Raw genomic sequence first — 19,636 nt, forward strand, 5'->3', positions numbered from 1 at the left:
TTAAAACATTTAGACATTTGGCTTTTGAGCTTGAAGGGTCATTTTTATTTATTTTGTTTGTAGTTTGACGAAAATAAAGAACCTCGGCGCGATGCCCATTTACTGCAATGTTATTTTTCCTGAGCTTTCAGCTGCATCTCATGGTCTTCATCTGCAGAGAACAGTTCGGTGAAGGTCACAGGTGTGTTATTCTGATGTCAAATGATGAACAGAGCACTGAGTCCATCAGTAGGCAAAGGATGTAGCACGCATCATTTCCCAGTACATATGAGATGATCTTATCTTACGACGTTTGAGCTGCAGAGTTTTCCAGCTACAAGCCGACTCCCAAAGTAAAATATTTTGTCAGTATACTTTCTTTTATTCATCCTAGTTTTTTTAAGTTCCTTAAGGCAGCGACCCTCTCCCCGATAATCTTGGATCGACTCTTGCATGAATCAGCATCTCGTTGGTTTGGGCTCTGGCTAGTTTTTTTCTGTGCCGTTTCTTTCTTCTTCCAGACAGAAACGTACGAAGGCTGCAGTGCAAATTATTAATGAGAGCCTATAATAGTATTTGTCGAGTCATAATGAGGTCCCGGGGGGGGAGTCCCACTCTACAAACGGCTTTAAATGAGGGCCGAGGTTGAGGCCTCGGGGCTCCCTCAGGCTACTGTAGCTGAGCCGCAAGTCAATACGCTGACGAAAATATGAAACACGTTTTCTGACAGCTCCCTGCTTCATATTCACACAGCAACATGTTTCTCCTCTCAGGTATTTCAGTGGCCACTCCAAGGAAATATATATATGTTAATTTCTTTCACATGTTTTCTTAGTCAGTCGAGGGAACTGAACCAGCAACTTTCCGCTGACGAGCTACAAAGCCGTAACATCGATACTGAAAATTCCCTTAAAAAGAAACCAGGATCAATAATATACGTATCCTTCATTAAAGAGCCATACTGTTGTATTGGGTGACATATTCCTTTGTTACGATGAATGTGACACGTGTGGCAGACGTCACTGAGCGCGCTCAAGACGGCGCTTCCATGTTTTCATCACTTTGTTAGTTTGACAACGTGGAAAAGGAAGAAACTGCTGCGCCATAAAGGAATATTTCACTCTTGTATGTTGATATACTTATACTATATACTATATACTGCACAACACACAACCTGCCGATTCCTCATCATCTCTCTCTCTCTCACACATGAGTTATATCTCTCAGTCTCAGAGCCCCACCCTCATCACGGGACTCACGCTGGCAACATCTGCTAGCACCGTACACCCATCACATCCCGTCATCACACCCCAGCACGGCACTGCAGTGAGTCTGTGAATTTATGTATGTGTGTGTATTTGTCCTGTATCGGTTGAAGGCCATCTCTAAATCTGCCTGCATTGATCCAAGCCAAGAGAGGAGCCAAGGTGATTCTCCTCCGCGGGGCTGACGGACGGAGACGAAGGCGACAGCCAAATGGAAAGCGCGAATCGTTCCCGGGCCAGTCGATAAAGCAGCTGAAAATCTCTGCGACGCTCTCTCTGTTTAAGTGTCTGTGCCTTTAGAGCTGATTACACACACTTACCTGCCTCGCGGCAGCTTTCACACACTTGTCATCAGGTCTGCACGCTCGCAGCGGCGTCTAACAGCGCCGTGGAGTAGCTGCACTGGGGAGTTGGAGGCTAAGTGCAGGTCGGTCATGGCAAAAGCTTCCACTTGTAACATTTAAAAAAAAAAATAAAAATCAATAAATCGTTACGACATTAATTCAGTGGCATTAGGGCAGTTACTGTAAACAAACAAGACCACGGTCATATTGCCTGACCTGTGTCTCTGCCTCTGAAGTGCTGCCACTTATTTTTACCTTACAATTTTCTAAATTCAACACCTACTTTTTTCAAATTCATCTTTATAAAGCAACAGTCTCAGGAGGACTCCATTCGTTATCAGCTCATGTAATTATTAAACAATATGTTGAATCATATTTTGACCCTTTAAAATCTGGGTTCGTGAGTTTTTCCTGACTTTGAAAATCCAAACCACTCAAGTCAGAGTGAAAGTTCAGATCTGCCAGATGATTAGCCTAGCTTAGCATAAAGACTGGAAACGGGTGGAAACAGCTAGCCTGGCTCTAAAGTTCAAGACTCTTACAAACACCTCTAAGTCACACTAATTAACAAAGTTGCATTTTTTCCTGTTTATTTCTTACTAAAACCAGCAGCGTCTCTGCTGGTTGCCTGGCAACCTCACTGTGACGACAAGCCTCCGAAACGTGATTGTGTTCGTCCGTCGAGTCGTCATTCACAGTGAATATTTTGCTGATACGTGTAGTGTGAATGTTTTGTCTCACACGCTGATGTTAGATAGATAGATAGATAGATGGATAGATAGATGGATAAAATCTGACGGAAACTCAAGAATATTTGAAAAGAATCTCGTCACTGCTGCAGTTTCTCCCAAACAAAATCGTGCTGGTGTGAAATATATGCATATTAAATGAACATAATTCACAGTCGAACAGGACGATATAAAAGGTAAGAAACAGAAAACAACCAAATAATGCATGGCAGGTTTTCAATAGAGACGTTTTCTAAGCTAAACTGTGTATAATTCTGAGTCTGACAGAAATCCTAACACTACGCTTTATGCTTGCAGCAATTGTTTTCCAGTATTTAAATCAGAGCATTTTCAAACGTTTTCATTCATATTTAGCAGATTTTTAGCGAATCAGCAACGGCAAAAGTCTATTTTTCACATTTAATGTCTGCCAACTGGGATTTGATGGTAGCACTTTCAGCCAGGAGAACTCCCTGACCAATCAGATAAAGGAATCTGAACAATTAAAGGAAGGTGATCGGATGTGTGACTGTTATTTAAATGGGTTCAACAGAAGCATTAAATCAGAAAAGTGTGATGAGTTTTGTCACTGTTACTTAATTAATGCCAACTCTGTCACAGCGCTGATGATTCAGTCTCCACAGCTCCTATTAAAAACACAGTATATCAGATCGGAGTGACGGCGACACATCTGCACCGACTCCATTAACATGATCACAGAGTCGTCTCCTCGTCGGTTCAAGAGGTTAACTTGTTATTTAGCTGTAACACTGGGACCTTAATGAAACCCAAACACAAACCTGACCTTGGTCACGCGCCCCAAAAATAAAAACTGCTGCATTCCTGAATGTTAACATCTGCCTCCATCTATCATTTCACCAGCACAAAAGCAATTTCTACCCAAAATATTATTGACTTCCCAGTGGAACCGCGAGCTGCAGCTCCTGCTTCCGTGGTTTAATTGCTCCTCCGTGAGCGCACTAGTGGGGTTTAGTTGATAAATTAAAGCTGTTATCAAAGCCAGCTGTCGAGAGGCAAAAGAGTTTTGTACTTGAATAAAAGCCTTTAAAAGTGAATCCTCCTTTTACACTGGTTTCTACACCTGGTTACTTTATGGCACAAATGAAAGGAAAGGCCGTTTGTTTTCCAGCACCAACTGAGCTAAACGTAACATTTTTTAAAAGAAGAAGAAGAGACTGAAAAATATCACTTCTGACATTTTCCTAAAGTTCAGAGAGAAACAGTCCAGGCAAATATAAGTGCACACACAGACCTGGAGATGCTGCGAAAAAATGAATGCACTTAGGAGAAATTATCATAAATTACCATCAGCATCCTAATTACAACACATTTTTACCTGCCCATCAGCCCCCTCGTTAAATTCATGCAAATCTACCTCCTTTTTGTATCTGAAGCACTGAAGCAAGAAGTCAACAACAAGCTGTGGCGTTCATCCTCCCGCAGGGAAGGAAAGCTTCGGATAAATTTGTGGCAACAACAATTTAAAAAAAAATAATAAAAATGACGGTTATTTTGCAGAAGCAGATTAAAGATCGAGGCGAACGCACGCAGGCTGAACCAATCAGGACACAGGACGAGGGGTCGGAGGTCACAGCGTGTCACATTACTGTGGGCGCCATGCTTCGTTATTCATCGCACACCAGAGAAATGCAGCTGCAGGGCACGCACACACGCACACACACACACACACACACACACACACACACACACACACACACACACACACACAGAGCAACAGAGCCATTACAGTGGAGGCTCCCCTCCATTCAGACAAATGCCACACAGGCTCAGCAGGAAGTTTAACCCCATCCTCAATGACAGTCAGTACAAAATAATTAACGTCACACTAGTTCAAAACCAAACCAGAATCACCTCCTCGTGGTCGTATCCCTCCGCCACTCAGGCTAGTTCCAGGTTACATCCCTGTTTATCCAGAATCATATATAATATGAACCGTTTCTGTGAAATTTTTTGTCATAATTTCTGTGTGACACTTTGACCTTTGTCCACCAAAATCTAATCAGTTCATCCTTGAGACCAAGTGGACATTTGTGCCAAATTTGAAGAAGTTCCTTCAAGGTGTTACGGAGATGTCGTGCCCACGAGAATGGGACGGACGAACAGACGAAAAAACAATATGGCTCCCGCTTTGACTGTCGGCGGCGTGGAAGAATAAAAAAAGTCAAATGATTAATAAATGATGGTGTGTTTTACACTTTACAACACCAATTATAAACGATAGTAACTCATTAGGAAGATTAATGAGTAGTATCAGTGTATGAAAACTGTGTTATAACTTGTTTATTTATGATTTGTAAAGTGTTAACAAGCTAATTGATAACTTAATTATAAACCATTTTTATATCTTTTATATATTTAGTCTTTAAAAAAAAAAAGAAAAAGAAATCACTGTTAGCAAATGACAAAACGAGCTGAAGTTGGTTTTCCTCATGTAGGCGGGTCACATTGATTGATGATGATTATTACATCACAAACAGCTCAAGATGGTTAATCAGGGAGCGGTGACTTTTCAGGGTGTGTGCCGTCATCCCTGTTTGTACTATCCATTGTGTCGTGACCACGTCTATGATGGTGGTGGTTTTCATCCTGGCAGAAACACTGACAGTGACACATGAACTAAGACTTTGCTTGATTCTAATAAATCTTTGGGAAACTGAACCCGGTCGTGGACGCGGCATTCAGACGATACAGCAGAGCTTCGTCGTGTCAGAGGGAGGCTACGTAACTGGCCAATAACCTTCTTTAATAAAAGCTTTTCCTGCCTCTTACATCGGTCGAACCCTACAGCAAATATTCACAAGGCTCATAAATCCTCTGGGCTGCTGCCCTCTCCTCACACTGAGCTGATGATGTAGCCTGGACAACACTCACTGTCTAATGTCCGATATTCCTTCTGATGTTTTTAGGTCAAACCTTTGCACTACATCACTTTGAGAAACACAATCAGTGGCTATAATAGTGATGGATCATTAAAATGACCGACGTACATATAAACGCACACACCTCCGAATCTGGCTGCTGCCCTGCGTCTGGAAGGCGACACCAGCTCCTTGACGATCTGTAGGACCTGCATCCTCACGGGGAGGCGGTGGTGGAGGCAGCCGGAGGTGCCACGGGGCAGGGGCAGCCCATTCTTGCCCTCTCACCCTCCACAACCTCATCCCTCCCTGGCGCCTCCTCGGGACTCCTAATCCACATCGTGACTCCCGGCTCCTGGGGACGTTGGTTTCAGCATCCTGGAGGAGAGGCGAGGCGAGGTGCTGCGTTTCTGCTCCGAGATGAGGCGCTTGTTCCTGCGGTGGCGGTGGTGGTGTACGAGAGCTCGCTGCTTCTCCAGGAGTTAAAAAAAAAAACCCCACAAAAAAAACCAACCTTTTCTTTAAAAACGTTCTTCTCCTTTTTCTGTTTGATGTTCTTTCTCCAGATTTCAACACATGCTTATAAACTCTCCGGCAACTCAAATGCCCTCAGATTCTCTTTGCTGATATTTCTTTATAAAACAGCTGGATCTCCAAGCACAGATGAACAGCAGCAGCTAACACACACACACACATACACACAAACACACAGACACACACACACACACACACACACACACACACAACCTGTTAAAGGCTTCACCTGCTTCGAATCCCACCTCTGGTCCACATGAAACAGCCTGTAAATCTCAGCTCAACTAATGGCAGCTGCTGAAAGTAGTGGATGATATTCACTGGCAGCAAACTGAATGTGTTCCTGTCGTGTGTGACGTTTGTGTGTGTGTGTGTGTGTGTGTGTGTGTGTGTGTGGTGTCGCTCAGCTGGAGTGCTCTCACACACTCTCCGTTTGGCGGTCGGCAGCGGAGAAACAGAACAGAGCAGTCCTGTCTCTCTTTTCTTCTTCTTCCTTTTTTCCCCCCCTTGTCTGTTTCTTCTTCTTTTTCTTCTTCTTCTTCTTCTGTGGCTCCAGCAGATAGACAGAACCACCTGGACGTTGTGGATCAGTGGACGCACAGTTCACCAGTGATGTCCAACTCTCTCATCCATCTCTTTCTTTCCCGTCTCCCTCTCCTCCCTCAGTCCTGCGATCGCTGGCTGCTTCGCTCGCCATCCTCTCTTCACATCCTTTAAATTCGAATTAATGAGCGCTTCCTCTCACTCACCCACAGCATCTCCTTCCCTCCCTTCCTCCCTCTCCCTCTCCCTGCTTTCCTGCACTCCTCCCTCCTCTTTCTCTCTCCCGTTATAAGTGTGTCACTTTCTGTCTCGGTCACCCACTCCCCCCCTCTTTCTCTTTTTTTTTATTGTGTACATTTACTGCGAAGCTGAGGACGCGAGCAGAATGCAAAAAAGGGAGTAAATGTGATGCAAGAGATGAGTGTGTATGTGTGTGATTTGCAGCCATCAGCATCAGTAACACTGTCATCCTGAGGTTACGCCCTCTCACATTTTCAAACCGTCTTTGTCACTGTCGTTACTCCCTCGCACTGATAAAGATTTTTTTTTTTTTTAAATTGCCTTTCAAGACAGAAAAAGCAAATTACCAATGACACTCAGGTTTTAATGTCACTTATCAAGGAACATACTCTGTAATAAACCATGAATGATTTACTCCTGGTTTCGGAAATTTACAGAAATTGACGGAAACTGGAGGGTAGTTTCTAGGGGCAGGAGAAATTGTTCTGATGAAGCGTTACGGGTCTTTTTCAGCCATTCCTCATCCTCTGTCTCTGGTATCTCCTTTGGGGTTCCTCAGGGATCCATCTTAGGTCCCCGCTATCTTTTCCTAATACACAGGGTGGAAACTACAGGGAAGCTCAGTTCCTCTTAACAAGTCATAGGCCAATATTTTGCCATGCATTCTCTAGTTTCTTGTATTGTAAATTATAAAAAAAAGGAGGAGCTCCACTGCCTGTACTGTTTTATTTCATGATGCAATTATGAAATTAATTTGGGAATTAAAATCATAAAATTACAGGTATATATAAAATTACATGTAAATTTGTAATAATGCATAATTTTATGTGTAATTTATAATTAAAAAAAACCAAAATTAACCGTAATTTTATAATTATGTGTAATTTTATAATTGTGTAATTTTATGATGCAATTATACATTACATGTAATTTAAATGATAAATTTAGATATTTTTTGTACCAAACGCCATGGTATAGTTTGCACATGTTGCTGCATGTTTCATGTGCTTCATGCTTGCACATACAAGGCGTTGTGACAGATGTGCCCATAGTGTGCGACTCCTTCTTGATCAATGGCTCAAAAACAATAAAACAAAAACAAAACCCTTGTCTCTATCACCCCTTCCTCCTCCTCCTCTTCTCTAGTTTCAAATCCAAATTGGATTTCCCAGCAGCCCCGGCAGTGAATAATGTCCTCCTATATCAGTATTTGAGCCGGTTAGAAAATGGACTGCCCCAAAAATGACCTTGAGCAGCGAGACTTCACACACCTTCAAGGTACATGAACACGTCATGTCATTAGTGCTCACTGTCATGTTGAATGGGAAGATATGCACATACCCACAAGGAAATTGCGCGCACGCGCACACACACACACACACACACACACACACACACAAATGACGCCTACCCAAGGACGGTGCAGCATGCAGAGGAGCAGGCACCGTGTAGCAGCACCAGCAGGCAGGTTCATTTTTTACACTAATGGAGTCACTATAAAACACACTCTGTTTGCTGTTTCTCTCTCACACACACACACACACACACACACACACACACACACACACACACACACACACACACACACACACACACACACACACACACACACACACACACACACTTCTCTAATGGCACACATCTCTCACACACATTCTATCAAACACATACTTTGTGCTACAGTATGTACATGTGTCCTTATGATGACGTGTGTGTTCGTGCACGTCGATCTGAGTCAGAGGGTCCAATTACTGCATAGCTGGACTGAGCCGGTGGCTACTGTTGCTATGGCCTCAGACCCACTGTTGCTAAGCTGTGACCCCACTACAGGAGGTGAAAGTGTGGCCTTTTACCAACATAATGGTGACCACATCTTTTAGTGACTACAATCATCCGCTGACACCTGCATCAAAATAACCACGCGTACTGTTCTCCACGTTAAGTCATACACAGGCTGCAGCTAGCAGTGCTGCAGGTGGAAAATGCACCTGTTGTGTTCTTTATTGATGCCGCTGGCCGACCTCAGCAGTAGGTCCCTTGTGGCTCCTTAAAATCATGTAATATTTACTAGTGAGTGTGACTCAGATTGTTTTTTTAGAGGCCTGAAGTGGTAAATCCAGTGTTTCTATATCGTCATGTGCAATAATTTTAACATCTAACACTTATCTGCTGCTATTTTTTGTATTTTTCTTATATTTGAATATCTATTGTAAATATATTATTTATCTTTTTTAAGTATTTGATATTGTCATTTTGCAGTACTGTCACTTCGCTGCAGTAATACTGCAAACCTCCCCACTGTGGGACTAATGAAGGAATATCTTAAATCATTTCAGCCATGAATACAATACAATCAAACTGCAAAGACCCACATTGTATTGAACTGGAAATATCTATCAATTAAATCATAAATTTAAAATAAAAGCAATAATAAATTAAGCAAATTTGCTCAGAGGCATTAAAAAAGTTCATTAAAGTTAATATTGGATCATTTTTTTCCCCTTATTCTAAGTCTAAATCTTAAAATTCAAATCAAATAATGATGTTGGTCGATCATATTATGTCTTGCAATTAATTTCTACTGTAATGTTCCCGAGGATCAATATGTAATCGTTTAATTTTTCAAAGATTGCAGGGATCAAAGAAGTCACACACATAAAAGGAAAAGAGGAAGTGAGGTAAGCATCGTAGAAACGGAGGGGAACAGAGACCTGCAGAGATATGGATTGACCTGTGGCTGAGTTGGAGGGAAGCAGAATGATATTGATGGAGCCCTCAGTCTCCTCTTGACAGCAGCCATACGTCGGTTTCAGATCAATAGGCTCTCGACGAGTTCGCCCTAACGCTCGCTTGATTGAGAACGGACAGATACTGTAAGTCTCCCGGAGCTGCTGAGACATCGCCTCTGTAATCTACGGGCCAGATGAGAGCTCGGCCGAGTGACAGCCTTCTTCACTCAAACTGGCAACCGAGACGCCGTCAGCGCCGCGACCGGGTCGCCAAGTTCTGGATGTTGGAGAGAGGAGAGTAGATCCTGCGCACAGGCTGGAAAAATAACACAGCGACAACTGTGAAAGAGCAGCGGTGATCTGAAACAGGTCGATGCAGGTATTTTTGTAGCACTGTTAATCTTTTATGAAGCCGACAATGAAGGAGCTGAAATAAACCGACTATAATAATGTAACTCCATTTTTAAAAATGTTTTTTCAGTGTGAAATGACTTTTTTTTTTAAGAAAGATTTAAATCTTTGAATTTGTCTGTTCAACAAGGATTCAGTCGTGTTTAGAAATACAGCTTTTTGCAAAGCGGGAAAACCTGCGAAACAGCACTTAAATCTGCGTTAATCAGAGGAAAGCTGAGGAACACATTGTTCTGACACTTTATCGGTTTGAAAAGTTTAAAAGAGCCGACGCTGCCTGTACAATAGTGAAGAAATATTCTTAAAAGATGTTTCCTTCTTTTTTAAAAATTATGAGATTTTAACCACATTTACAATTTGGTTTTGCAGTAATTCAAAGAGAAAGTTATGGATACGTGTGATTGCAGATGTGAGTTTGCGGATGTGTTCAGACTCAGCGTATTAGCTGAATTTACAAAGAAAAAGACAAAATAAAAAGAAAAACAAACAGAAGTCAGGGTTGTGGAAGATTACATGGAAGAAGGAGGGAAATATTACCAGAGGAAGACAGAGAAGAAAGCTGGGAGATACAAAAGGTGTCAGAAGAAAGACACAGAGGCTTTGAAGGCCTCATTGTCAGAATTTCTCAAAACTAGTCAAGAAATGTCTCCAGTTATCACAACATGAATGAATGAACGTCTTTGCCGCCTGACAGGAAAGCCAGCGTGAAAACTTTTTTTTCAGCTCAATGCCACGTTTTTGTTTCCCTTTAATCTCCCTCCACAGAAAATGACAATAACAACTACACTGTCATCTCTGTCTCTCCTCTTCACTGCAAGAAGAGCAGCAACAACCCCAATTTCACTCAGCGCTCTTCTCCATAATGCTTTCTATCTGCTTCCTCTTCCCACTCTGTCTCTCTAAGGGGAGGGGGGGGGGGGGGTTTGTTTGGGGGCAGCAGGAGCGGCGGTGGCGGCGGCTGGCACACACACAAATCACACAGACATAACAGTGGTGTGAACACACACTCCTCTGTTGTCCTAATGGCAGCATTCTGTTGGAAGGGGGATTGAATTAGGCTGGGTGCTGATTGCTCGGCACATTGATTAATGCTGCCTGCTGCGCTTCAGTGCGCCGTGGCACTCAGAGTCCTGCTGCTGAATGCCAATGAGGTTTCATGCACGGGGAACAATATGAACACGAACAACTCCGCCGCATTTCACCGGATGCACGTCACCTCTTCATTCAGCTCGTACCTACATTCATCTGTGTAAATCTGCAGATAGGGACGGAGTGGTTGTGAAGCAAATACTGATTCTTTCAGACGATCTGGCAGCGTTTCTCTCGAGATGAAAGTTCATGGTCCCCAGAGAGTGAATCCTATGTCCACGTCCACGACTGTGCGCTTAGCAAGTGCGCCGATATGCTCCAGATTACAAAATGGAGTCTTGTTTTGAAGAGAGGTCGTGCAAGAGCTAAATGTTGTACTAATTTAACACCACAAATAATAAGTTACTGCATTAATTGGAAAACAAGTCAAATACCGTCTGGACATTTGCAAAGGCATGAGCAATCATGGCGTGTGAATCGGGAAATGCGCATGCGTGTATCGCCACACCGACATGGACCAGCGCAGACCACAACTGTAGTATGAATGGAAAGTTTGCAGCTGTGCACAGATGTAGAAAGTAGCTCCACGAGGCTTTAGTGATCTCCAGCCGTATGCTGATATCAATACTTGAACTTCTTCATTTCCATATCGCAGAGCAACACAGTTCATCTGATATAAGCTCAAAACAGCCAAACTACTGAGCAAGCCGACTGCAGACTGTCTGCAAAACATAGACTCACAGTTCTGACACGTTAGCAAACAGTCGCTTACTTACACGTCCAACAGAGATGCAGCAACATTATCCCACTGGAGACATGTTGGTGTCCGACAGCAGGGAGGCTGAAGTGTCTTAAAATGCTGCTTTTTACTCTGACTAAAGTATCACAGCTCTAAAAAGTTTTGAGTCAGCATGTTTGAAAGGTTGAATACCCTCCCTATCGCTGACTTTCTCACTGCCTTTCCTCTCTCCTTCCTCTCTCAGCGAGCGAGCGAGGGAATGGGAACGGGACGGGAAAGAAAACACACTGGAACAACATCACCGCTCTGCCTCGCACTTCCTGTTTGCCCTCCCCGTGTCATTTCCTGTTTGAAGTGTGCAAACACTTTGACCAATCGGACGTCAGCCAAGTGTTCCAGTGTCCTTCGTGGCTGGTTACGTGTCGTGCTATATATATGAAACTTTCCAGCAGCACCTGTCCTGCTTTAGTCCCGTCACTGCCTTTAATCTTGTTTATTTTAAAACTTCATATAAAAATGATCCAATTAATATCTAATACACATTTGGGCCTAAAAACACCTGCTCATTTAAAGAAGGCTGTATTTTTATTTAATCAATCAAATCATTGGTTTGCGAAAGCCAATACTGATATTTGTCCCCAAACTCAATATCATGCTACAATTCTTCACCTTTTTAATAATGCTTTTAAAAGTATTCAGTTATTATTCTATTGCTATTATGGTCAAGATCAAGATGCAAAATAAAAAGTATTTCCCAGTTGAAGTGACTGACTGTCAGTGTGTTTCCCTGTGTTAAACCGCAGTGGTTCAGTTTAATTTGTTGCATTTTTGTATGTGGTTTGTTCGGGTTTTAACCGCCCCATAAAAATACAAACCAGCATTTGTAAACAAAGGTCATATGACTCATAAGTGGTTAGTGAGGAATCCTTTTCAGCACCCTCATAGCTCATAGTTTTTGTGCCTTTTATACTTTATTTACTTCATGCTGTCGTCCTGTTTCTCCTGCGGCCAACATGTTCAACATCTACTGCAGGATGGATCCTTCCACTGTCGCTCTTCCTGAGGTTTCTCTTCTTCTTTTGTCCCTGTCTTGGAGCTTCTCTTTACTTCACACATAACTTTTGTTTTACGTATATCACTGTAGGTTATTTGTGTCTGTATTTAAAAATGTGAATTATTAATATTTTCTGTGAAAAATGAATGCACAGAAAGTCAGAGTCAACCTGGACTTCAATTTGTCTGGTAAATGTTGAAAATCAGGTCGAGTTATTTTCTAAGCAAAAATTTTTTGGCTCCACCTTCTAAAACGTGAACACTGGCTGCCTTCCTTTGTCCTTTATGATTGTAAACTGATTATCTATGGATTTTAGACTGTTTATTGGCCTAATCAATAATGAAAAGAATCATTAGCTGCAGCCAAATGTAAAATAAATTAATAGAGGATTTACTTTATATACGGTTTCAGTTATTTCCTTCCTTCTGAGCTTTGAATGGCAAGATAAACAGAAAATAAATAGAGGAGTAAATGTTCTAGAGTTCAAATAAAACACTCCGAATATAGTTTCAACCAAAGGCGAAACATGAGTGAAACAATAAATCAGTCTAAGTCTGATTGTGACTCCACATGAAGAGGCCGGCCTCCCTCAGAGCTAACCTCTCCCAGGCCTGCATGACCCCGCCTCCCAGTGCACAGCCATGATGTTTACCACAAAGGTGGGAGAGTCAATAGCGTCTGTAGATGTGTTTGTGTGTGTGTGTGTGTTGTGTGTGTGTGTGTGTGTGTGTGTGTTGTTTACAAGGCCAGACTAAAGCAAACAGCTGGTGAAGCAGCGGAGGACCAGGGCCGAGCAGGAGGAGCAGAGGTTTGACAGCCCAAGATCTACGACCACTCCGTTCCAGTGACTGCGGCAACCAGCAGCGTGGGAGTCTACGAATGTTACCCACAATGCTCTGTGCTCGCCCCCTCTCGGTCTCTCTCTCTCTCTCTAACACACGTGCGTTCATACATCACAAAGTCGATCAGGTGTATCCCGCTTGACATTGGTCGATAGGGTGTGTGTCGTATATCACGGGTTGACAGGCGGTGAGATGTTTGTCACCGGCTGAGTGTGTGTGTGTGTGTGTGTGTGTGTGTGTGTGTGAGTGAGTGTGTGTGTGTGTGTGTGTGTGAGTGAGTGTGTGAGTGTGTGTGTGTGAGGTTTCTCCCTGGTCACTGCTTTACTGTAAGTTGCTAACGGTGGCGTTGGGAGGTTGCACATGTGATCTTTGTTAGTCATTAACACTTAATCTGAAGAAACTGAGATGATGTAACGCATCATGCTTTAACAGGTTTGTGTTTTGTCTCGTGTGTGTGTGTGTGTGTGTGTGTGTGTGTGTGTGTGTGTGTGTGTGTGTGTGTTTCTAGTCTCTAGGCAAAAACTGGTAAAACCTCAACCAATAATTATTGCCGTGTCTTGGCAGTTGGCAACATACTGGTAACATAACAGGTTTACAAATTAGCAAAACACCTTATCAACAAACTTTCCTATGCTTTAGAAATGTGAGAATTTGTTGGAAAACAAATCAATTACTCTTTTCCCACCACAAATCAGACAATCACCTTCTGGTGATGGTTTGAAGAAACAGCTGGAAACCTATTTTTTTCTTTTACTTTTCCTTTTTGTTTTTTATTTGATTTTCTTCTTTAAAAACACTTTGATTATTATTATTATTATTATCATCCTCTCTTTTTCTAAAACCTCTTATTAGATATCTGGCGGCTCTAGCTAACATGATGCAACAGCTTCCATTGACTGACTGTAAGGAAGTGGCTAGTAACAACAACCCAGATTAAACCAGTAAATCACGGTTAGCAAGAACTGTGCAAAAAAAAGTACTAACTATTTTGATAATCTATAAATTATTTCATTTATTTTTCATAATAAAATACCAAAGATTAGTTGGTTTTAGTTCCCTAATTGTGACCCATGACCTAGTGTTTGCACTTTTTAAAATAAATGAATAAAAATTATATCATTTGTTTTACTGTACTTTAAACTGTGACGTTAAAACCGTGTTGTGTATCCAATAATTTCCAAGATTTTGCATAAACTTACACGTCTACTTTACATCAACGGCTTAAACTCTGTTACTTTCAACAACAGAAGCAAATAACTTGGTATCAGACTCAACTGGCACAGAGACTGAACTCACATCACGTCTGCACAAAGAAAAAAAACAAACATTAAAGAGCTGCACATCCAAAAACAGCAAAGCTTAAGATCCCGTCTGTCTACAGACATTCCAGTCCAGACATTAAGTATTGATGGACTAAACTTTCTGAGCAGAAGAGCCGCCGCCGCCGCCGAAAAACAGCCGCTCCACTCGCTTCACCATAAATACACACAGGCCACGAAAAGCTTACGTTAAGGCAACTTCATGATTTCTGTGCATGTGAAAGAGGAAGTATCACATTTTCCTGGAGCAGTTATCTTACTTTAAATATCCCTGTGGATAATATTACAGTGTTTATCCAAAAAGTTCTCTCTTTTCATATGTTTGCAAACTGGAGTCTTAAGTCGGCACAGAGCCGCCTCTGATCTTTATAAATCTTTGTTTTTGCAGTTATATCATCTTCTGGAAAAACTATTTATCAGCCAAAACAATTTGAATTTGGAGCAGGTTGAATATTTGACCAAAGCTGCAGGGAGCCGCAGCTCTCTGTTTCCTATAAAGCTGATATTTCATGGCTTGGAAATGTCATTTACTCTGTGTGTTGCTCTCACCTTCCCTAATCTCTGCCAGCGCTGCCAGCTCGGAGACAGAAAACAAACTTATATTTGGTCTGCTGCTATTTTGTCGAGAGCATCGGAATAAAAAGCAAATATACGTCACACCAAACCGTGTATAAATCCCAGGGTCCACTCCGAGCTGCATAATGTGGCTGGAAAACCTGATAGAAGTGTGGCGGAATGGAAAACTTGCCCGGCAGCAGCGGGATAACCAGGTGATAGTCATAACCCTGTTACCCCTTTTTCAAGCTGCAGCCAGCAGCAACACCAGCAGTGAAAACGGTATCGAAAATGTTCTTACATGCTCCTCTCATCTGCAGAAAACCATCCGTCCAGAATGCATTACTGAAACGCTGCAACCGCAGAAGAGGTGCACAGAGATACTCGTCTGCTGGAAAGAACTATTCGCAGTTTACTGAAATACAATCGTCACTATTAAGATCTCGAATGAAGAGGGCTTTTTATCTGTGTAGTGTGTAGTCACTGCTTTTGTTTACACTGTTCTCTTCTGACCCATCGAACCAGGAGAGGTCGACACTGACCGAAACCAGATCTCCCGTCTGTGGAAAAACCTGACACATACTGTAATGTATGTAACGTCCAGGTGAGCATGTGTTCAGGTATGTGATCTACCAGGTTTGTGTGTGTGTGTGTGTGTGTGTGTGTGTGTGTGTGTGTGTGTGTGTGTGTGTGTGTGTGTGTGAGGAACATATTACTCTCTGGTGATTTCAGTATATACATGAAGATGCCCTTAGGACAGAGACTGTGGATCCATTTCCTCCTGCTGCCCTGTTTACTGGGAGATGTAATCGTATTCCAGCAAGGCTTCCTTCCTGTAACCCCCCCCCCATCCTCCTATAAGTCAACACACACACACACACACACACACACACACACACACACACACACACACACACACACACACACACACACACACATCCCTGTCTCCACACACATGACATCTGAGCATCCTTCTCTGCTGCAGGAAAGGACAGAGAATTCAGAGTGGGAGGGTGGACGAACTGCATTCCTCCACACAACTGGCATCAGATCACAGATTTTTACACACACATGACACACAGTTCACTCCTCAGTCGTCATGGAACGCACACACTGGCGGGAACTGGAATGAACCGTGGAGGCGGGAAAAAAAGAGAGAGAGAGAGGAGGACAGAACGGAGAGAAAACAGGGGGAAAGTGAAAGAGACGAAAGCGACGAAAACGCTTCTGACGACATAAAAATTAAAAACGAAACAACTTTGAAGTGAGTTGGCAGAAAACTTTTCTTTTACAGAGTGTTGATTGTGAATGTAACATCACATCCACAGGAAGTCCAAAATTAAAGGCACAATGTGTAATTTGAACCTGCTCCTCATCTAAGCTAAGTTACATTAGCCGCTACTAGCATAACACACCTGACTCTCAGTTGGCTGTATTTTCCTACTTTTTCTGAGCAGCCATTGGTTTCCATTCATTTTCATATGATAAGGAGATCATCATCACCATCATCATCAACCTTTATTTATTTTCTCAGGGATACATCCAGTTATTTCCAATAATCTGATCTTCCTATCGTCACCCTGGGAAACTGCTGATAGTAGATATGATGCGTCTCTCTCACTGACTGTCCAAAAGTTCAATTTACAACCGTAAAAAGCAGCGGGATTAGCGCATGCGTAGGTTGCAAACATGGTTATATGTGGTTATATACTGAAACTGTGGCGGTGCAAATTGAATTTAATATCATAAGTTACGACATTAATGGGAAAACTAGTCAAATATTGTTGTGACATTTGCAAAGGCATGAGCAATCAGCGATCGCTCTGAGTATCATCGTCCATATGGGCACAACCCTGACGCCTAGATCACACGAGCAAAATCTATTCCTATTAAAACAATTACATTAAAAAACATTTTAAAAAGAATTAAAAGCATATTTCCAAACTGTACCAGCTGAGCAGACTCAGTCACGGTTTGTAGTAAATGTAAGTAAAACATTAAACAGCATTCTAGGACTGGGAGTACTACTGTGGTGAAAACACAGTGTTTATAACGACGCCTGCCTCATTTCCTGTCTGCTGGAGACCTTAGATGTGGACTTCAACCAGCCCAGCATTAATGAAAACAACATGCTTAAAATCTGGACTCATCTTAATCCTTAATCTATGTTCAAGTTCAAATTTACAGCACAGACGAGTCTTTGAAGTGGAGGAAGCGCGGCAGGCTAATAAACCTGCCCGACCTGTGCAGCAGCAACAAACTGAAACAGTCCTGTTTCCCTGAGGTGATCTCTCCGAACAAACAAATACCAATCTCTGTAGTAATTAGCCTCCAGTCATTCAGTGGGCACAGAGGCTCTGAGTACGCGGAGCCGGTGAAGACATTTCTCACCAGGAGATGTGTCATCATCTTCACTTCAGGGCTTAAGGGTTCAGCGGACGCAAAAACAAAAACAAAACACAAGAACAAATGCTGCCTTCAAGTGCTTTCAGAAATGTGCTATGATCGAATGAGCAAAAACAAACAAAGCAAAAATAGAGGTAAACAGGATTGAGCAAATCTGACATCTCTGTTATACCCCAGGATGTGGAACCAATAACAACAACTGTGCCGCTTTATTTCTTTTATACAAGTACAGAAAACCAAATTATAGTTTTATTACTGTTAAAATGTTGTTATTTTCAGGCACCTCATGTCGTGTATCTGTATAAATATGACTTCAGTGTGAAAAGAAAACTTAAACTAAAGCCACTTTTTTTTCTTCACTTTTTGGCAGAGACCGACAGCTCAGTCCAACATTAACAAACTCTACCATCTCTACAGTTAATGAATGAACAAGTTTTACCTCATTTCCTTAAACCTCTGTAAGTTTTGCCCTGTTTCAGGTTTTCTTGCTAAGCTGACCTAAGCTAAACTAAGCTAAGCTAAGCTAAGCTAAGCTAAGCAAGCCTTATATCAAACCAGACAGATGTGAGACTGGTATCAATCTTTTCAACTAACTCTCCTCCGTGTGAATCTTACTTTAATACTGCATAAATTAAACCTCATTAAAACCTCTGAACTGACACAGCAGACACAGAAGAGATTTAGCAAAAAACACTGGGTGGTTCAGAAAGAAAGTTGAAGCTGACATAAGGACAGTAGCTGGTTGTTATTCCTTCTTTAAAACGGCTGTAAACTGAGAATATTGTGGGTTTTATTGGTTGTGGAATCACCCCCCCACCACCACCACCACCAGCGCCCCCTCTGCCCCTTCTGCCCCACTGGGTGGTACCAGAAGCACCGGGCTATTTTCAGGCTGAACACTCGTGAAGAGCTATTTGTAACGGCGATGTCTTGGGCGGGGAATGACATGCACCGCAGGGAGACATTAGCACCATTAGCTGTCATCCACCCTGTGTGATTAACATCGTCCTGGGAATTGGCAGCTCGCACACCGTGATCACAAGGTTCCCTGGCCTGGAAAATGTGGTTGATGTACTGACAACCCTCCCATCCCTCAGGAACCTGTAGCCGAGGCGTCCTGTGCGCTCGGGCGCAAACTTTTCACTGACCACTGAGAAGTCTGTGTCCTGTGTCAATCTAAACCAGGTGGCAGCTGGGAAAAAGATACGGCAGGTCCAGCAGTAGAGGAAGTGTGCCGTGTGTTCTGCGGCTAAGCTAACCACGCTAAAGTCCAGCAGATGGAGGCCAGATGAGGCTTTGAAGAAGAGATAATTATCCTGCACCACACCCAGACACTGTGTGCCCAGCACGCCACCCGATGACATCAGTCTTCTTCTGACAGGGAGAGATGGCTGTGTGTGTGTGTGTGTGTGTGTGTGTGTTGTGTGTGTGTGTGTGCTGGAATAGGCGAAGGACAGGTGAACAGATTGGAGTCAACAGTCCATGTCTGCACACTCATGCTGCCCTCGAGTGCTCCTCTAAAATCTCCTACTTCTGAGCTCAGACGTCATAAAGTGGGACCGGCGTCACGTCTGAAAGCCTCTTTTTTTCCTCCTTTTTTTGAGGGTTAATAACAACATGGAGCCTGTAAAAAGGTAATTTCAGGGTGGATGTTGTTCTATTTTAGAAACTAACTGGCAACGAGGAAGACTAAAGACTCTTTTAGGGGATTTATCAGCTACCAGTGGTACATTTGTGATGATGAAAAGTTAAGAAAATTAAAAATATCCACACAGAATAATTTGAATTTTTACATATCGAGCCAGTCACTGATAAAAAAATAATAAAATCTAATATTTAAAATATAAATTGCACATAAAGTACCAGCCTCTGAGGGCTAGAATAAATCTTCGCAGTATAAATTAGTGTGTATTGTAGATGTATGTAAATGAGTGAACATCTGTAAATTACACATAATTT

General features: G+C 42.4%; 1 protein-coding gene across 3 annotated transcripts in view; it reads right to left on the reverse strand.

Annotated features, from left to right (window-relative positions):
• usp6nl (USP6 N-terminal like) overlaps positions 1 to 19,636 on the reverse strand; it is a 69,005-nt gene that overhangs the window by 36,266 nt on the left and 13,103 nt on the right. Inside the window, exon 1 of one of the 3 annotated variants that reach the window (XM_056367626.1) lies at positions 11,539 to 11,698. The exons of 1 other annotated variant lie outside the window; for it this stretch is intronic. In XM_056367626.1, coding sequence (XP_056223601.1) covers positions 11,539 to 11,563 — 25 coding nt within the window. In that variant the 5' untranslated portion in view covers positions 11,564 to 11,698. Of the gene's footprint in view, positions 1 to 5,361; positions 7,289 to 11,538; positions 11,699 to 19,636 lie in introns of those variants that run through there. One more of the 3 variants, XM_056367623.1, reaches the window with a different exon arrangement.

Source organism: Seriola aureovittata, chromosome 22, assembly GCF_021018895.1.
Source record: "Seriola aureovittata isolate HTS-2021-v1 ecotype China chromosome 22, ASM2101889v1, whole genome shotgun sequence".
Classification (NCBI taxonomy): domain Eukaryota; kingdom Metazoa; phylum Chordata; class Actinopteri; order Carangiformes; family Carangidae; genus Seriola; species Seriola aureovittata.